The sequence below is a fragment of the Poecilia reticulata genome, linkage group LG9 (genome assembly GCF_000633615.1).
Source record: "Poecilia reticulata strain Guanapo linkage group LG9, Guppy_female_1.0+MT, whole genome shotgun sequence".
NCBI lineage: Eukaryota > Metazoa > Chordata > Actinopteri > Cyprinodontiformes > Poeciliidae > Poecilia > Poecilia reticulata.
The window spans coordinates 10,207,671-10,212,320 of NC_024339.1; the positions used below are offsets into that span (position 1 = coordinate 10,207,671).

General features: G+C 41.3%; 1 protein-coding gene across 1 annotated transcript in view; it reads right to left on the bottom strand.

The window, feature by feature from the left end:
• Nucleotides 1-316: 316 nt before the first annotated feature.
• Nucleotides 317-4,650, bottom strand: part of eeig1a (estrogen-induced osteoclastogenesis regulator 1a) — a 22,646-nt gene continuing 18,312 nt past the window's right edge. Inside the window, exons 7-10 of the mRNA XM_008417781.2 lie at nucleotides 4,249-4,403; nucleotides 2,789-2,899; nucleotides 2,329-2,524; nucleotides 317-1,036 (exon numbers count right to left, since the gene is read on the bottom strand). Of these exons, the coding sequence (XP_008416003.1) occupies nucleotides 853-1,036; nucleotides 2,329-2,524; nucleotides 2,789-2,899; nucleotides 4,249-4,403 (646 nt within the window). The 3' untranslated portion in view covers nucleotides 317-852. The remainder of the gene's footprint in view (nucleotides 1,037-2,328; nucleotides 2,525-2,788; nucleotides 2,900-4,248; nucleotides 4,404-4,650) is intronic.

Here is a 4,650-nt window from a genome sequence, read left to right on the forward strand (position 1 = left end):
CACAAAACACATGTAGACTGGTTGGGCGAACTCCCAGAACCCTCCAGGACCCTGCTGAGGGTGTAGAGCTGGTCCAGTGTTCCACGACCAGGACGAAAACCACACTGCTCTTCCTGAATCCGAGGTTCGACTATCCGACGGACCCTCCTCTCCAGGACCCCTGAATAGACCTTACCAGGGAGGCYTAAGAGTGTGACCCCCCTGTAATTGGAGCACACCCTCCAGTCCCCCTTTTTAAACAGGGGGACCACCACCCCAGTCTGCCAATCCAGGGGAACTGTCCCTGGAGTTCCTTAAGGCTCTGGATGTTGTAGGGTTCTGTTGGCTCACGCGACTCTGCAATATCACATGGACATCGGGGGCAGTTCCAACTCTGATTTTTGAAGAAAAGTGTCAAGAGGAACCAGAGAGCCAACATTTTTGCATAAATCTTTTCCCAGTGATTTTCTTGGGATAAGTTAATTTCCAGATGGTTTTCTTGAAAAAACGAGAATCAGGCTCAACACACACCAATCATATCTCGAGATGAGGAACGAATCAGATATCTGGAATAAAACCACTAAGGATATGTAGAAAATATCCACTCTGTGCTTCCACACATTTTCCTGAAAGAAAGTTTAAAATCAGAGGTTTTAGTTAAAATGGAGCCATTATTTTATAACTACATAAATCTCTGCCGTCAGTCGTGTTAAATCCAGCCTGGACTGGATCAAACTGGATCACTTTTGTTTGAGAAGTCTTGCAACAGGCGGAGTTCTGCGGGTTGAAAGTTTGAGTTTCATCAGAGTTGTGACATTTGGGACACGCTCCACCCTCTCGTATCTAAAACCCTCCAGTGATGGTGTGGAAAGATTAAACCGTGTTGCAAACGCTGCTGTAACTCCTCTGAAGCCAGAGAAACGCTCCCTCTGTACCTTCGGTGTGGTTGATATCTGCAAAGTTTTGACTCTGGACGATTTTCTCCACGATGTCGTCGGCATCGATGCGGGTGTCGTTGACCCAGGTGGGGTGGCTCTCCACCGAGTCCTGCTTCCTCCTGAAGTACAGAGCAAACAGCACGTTAGCTGCTGAGGCAGCGCCAACACGGATGACTGTATGGCCACACGTTAAGGCACGTCTGGTGTTTCAACTGGTAAAACAAGATGTTTTTAGAGGAGAATTCAGCTTTTTGCAGGTCATTCCGGTTTTCAACTCCTGTAATTATCGGGAGTCCGGAGCCTGAATGCAAACGTTATTTCAGGCAGTTCTTTGATATTTCCGCTGCGTACAGTGACACTGCAATGACTAACCAGATTAATCAATTACTAAAATAATCATCAACTAATATAGTGAATGAATAATTAACTGGAGGATACAAACTCAAAAAAGCCATTTTCTGAAAGAACACCAGAGCAGATATTAAGCCCAAACTTTAGAAAAAACATGCAGATTTAACACAGGCAGTTCTTTGCCATTTGTAATGCATGAAGTGATTCTGCAGATTAATTGTGATTAATCAGTTATTGAAATAATTGTCAACTAATTTAGTAATAAACATTTACTGGAGTATTTAGACACTAAAAAGGGGAATTTGCTGAAGAAACGACACACAGAGAATTAAATAAATAAAAACTGCAAGAAAAAAATATACATTTTGAATTTTATAAAAAAAACAGCTTTGTCTAAATATTTTCTACTCAAAGCTCTTCAAGAGGCTTTTTAGCTTCCCATGGTGAAAATTCTGTAAAAAATCTACTAAGCACCAATTACTAATCAGTTAACCCAAACAATAATCACCAGATCAGCTCTACACTGTATCGATGTCCAGTCTGCAGAAACGGCTGAGTTTTTCACATGTTGATGTTAGGAGGTTTTTTTAGCTGCTGAAGCATCTTTGGCTACAAACTATCGAGCGTAATCTAAAGGATTGGCATGTTACTGCATTTTAGACAATAAAAAAGGAGCTACAATATTTATTTATTTGCATTTTTTATGTATTCCTAACATCGTATATAAAGGTTTTGAGTGGTTAATCTGCAGAATGTGCCAATTATTTTATCCAATTAATCGACAGAATAATCAATTGCAAAATTGATCGTTAGTTGCAGAACTAATTACGACGACGACAAACTTCCAGTATTTTGTGCATCTCTGCTTTATAATACAAATAAATGTCATTTTTAAAAACTGAACCAGGAAAAACAATCTGTTGGAAGACATTTTGGGAGGATTCACGTTCCTCGTCCATCAAAGTCGGTTTGTAGCAGCGCAATAAACAGAGTTAATTAAAACGTTAATTAAGCGACCCGTTGTTTTATCTGTGTTTCGGACTCTTCTCTGAGTCCGTACCTCAGGGGTCGGCTTGGGGGCAGAACGGGCCGCGGGGGGCGGGGGGGTCTCTCCGGACGTCCAGCGTCCTTGTCGCCCTCTGGTGGCGGGTCGCCGGTGAAGCAGAGGCCTCCGGAGGCGCTGCTTCCTGTCGAGGTGTTCCTGCGATGCGTGAGGTCCGACAGGCTGGAGGAGCAGGAGTGCTCGGTGCTGTAGCCTGCAGAAGAAGAAGAAATTAGACCAGGAGATTTAAGTTACCAGCTTAAGTTGATCGGGGTTTATTTTTATTTCCTTTTTTTTTTTTTTTTGTTGGTTTATCAAGACATAATACAAAGTTGTTCACATTATAAACATCTTACATAAAAAAGTGGGCAGAGAGATGGAATATTTAATCTATGTTTGTAGCTTAGTGACATGGTGGATTAATTACATTACTCTACACAGTGAGAAGATTAAAACTAAAATCCCTGGTTTTTCCTACCTGAGATTTTGCTCTGCTGGCTGGCGTAGCTGGAGTTACGAGAATGGCCGGACTGGAAGACTTCTGCCGGACCGGAGTGGTTCTGGTTCGGCTCGGAGTCGTCCAGCAGGCCTGAAGGAGCAAACGCATCAGTGAGCTCAGTGGAGGTGGGAACAACGAGCGATCGGCCTCAGGAATGCAGAACCCAGACTGAGAACCGGCCCGGTTCTAACCAACTCGTTAAAATAATTACTCTGTTCACTATAAAACTTTAAGTACCGTTTGACTTCAACACAAAAAGGTTTCAAACTTAAACAGAGAGGTTCCTTTTCTTTTCCACAACAAGCTAAAAATCTAGTTTTTAACTCCATTTTAAAGGCTTTTATGTCCTTTAAGCATCATTTTCAGATTTTAAACAATTTGGGGAAAGTTTTTAAATGTCTTCACTGACCTTACATGGCTAAAAAACAAAAACTTATCTGTACCTGGAAATAAACCTCGTTTAAATATATATACGTTACTGAATCTTAAAGGAAATTTGATTATTAAACTCAAATCCCTTAAAAAATCTCTGCAAGTGGAGCTAAAATCCCGAGTTAAACATCCAGAAAAAACGGGCTTTAGATTTAATGTGCAGTTAATGAAAAGTTTCAGATTAAATACATTCTTTAGTTAAGTTTAGAAGATAAAAATAATGAAAAAGTTAATGCAGCCACTCAGCCTGCCATGTGTGGGATATTAAAGATGCTTTTTCTCAACGTAAACAAAACATTTCTGCAACTTCTACCAAAGCTTTGTTTACATCAGGGATATAAAAGTTTGGGATTTTTCATTATACTTTAGTTTTATTTCATTGTGACGTTTTGTTTGTCTAGTTCAGTTAATTTAAATTAGTTTTTACAGTGTTTTTGCTAGTCGTTATACAGAAGAACAACGAGTAGAGCTCATCCAAAGACTGAAGGACAAACATAAGGCCTGCGTGGACAGCTTCTAGGTTTCATCAGCTGTTATTAAGTTTTAGATTAGGTTTAAACAGTTAATCATAATGTTTTTGTCCTTTTTACCTTGTAAGGTGGAGAATTCAAAAAGGTCAAAGCAATGAGTTGTGATTATGTTTAAATTATTGATGAACAATAACTAACTCTGCCGTTTTAGCCCAACTTTTGCTGACGCCATTTAGTAGACGAGCGTTTACAGATTATTATGGATTATTGCGTGCCGTAATTTGCCAGCAGATGACGTCATATCTGTAATGTTTTGGTTTGTTTTAGAAATGCATGTTTTTTTTCCATTAAACATTTCAGAAATGTTTTCTCATTTTCAGTTTTTGCCATTTTTCTCGCTGAGGTCAAGTCTGATGACCTTTGCTTACAGTAACTAGGTTCTCCTCTACTGAACTCCATGTCAGAGTGAAACCCGGCTGAAAACAGCCGTTTCTCTGCTTTTTGCTGAAACGTGAGGCTTTGAGGAGCGACTCCCACCCGAGCTGATGATGGAAGGCCGAGGCTTGGAGGCCCGGCCCAGAGAAACCCCTCCAGCTGGCCCGGTTCCCTCGGCCGTCCCCTCCCCCTTGCAGTCCAGCTGCAGGGTGTGTTCCCGTCCGGGGATGGAGATGGACTTTGCTGTGCTTGGAGCGCTGCAGAGGGGAAAAACAAAACAGCTTTATCAGCCTGGAACAGATTAAAGGAGCAGAGGGAGCTGCTGCGTTTGGCTGCGCCTCAACAGATACGGAGGAAAAAATGAGTCATTGTTTCAGCAAATGCTTCAGATTATAAGGAACAATCTGATCGTTACCTTTAAATCCTGCAAAAAGACACAGAAGAAATGTCAGAAAACTGCATGTCTTCACTTTGCTACACTCTACTCACACTGGATGTTACTGT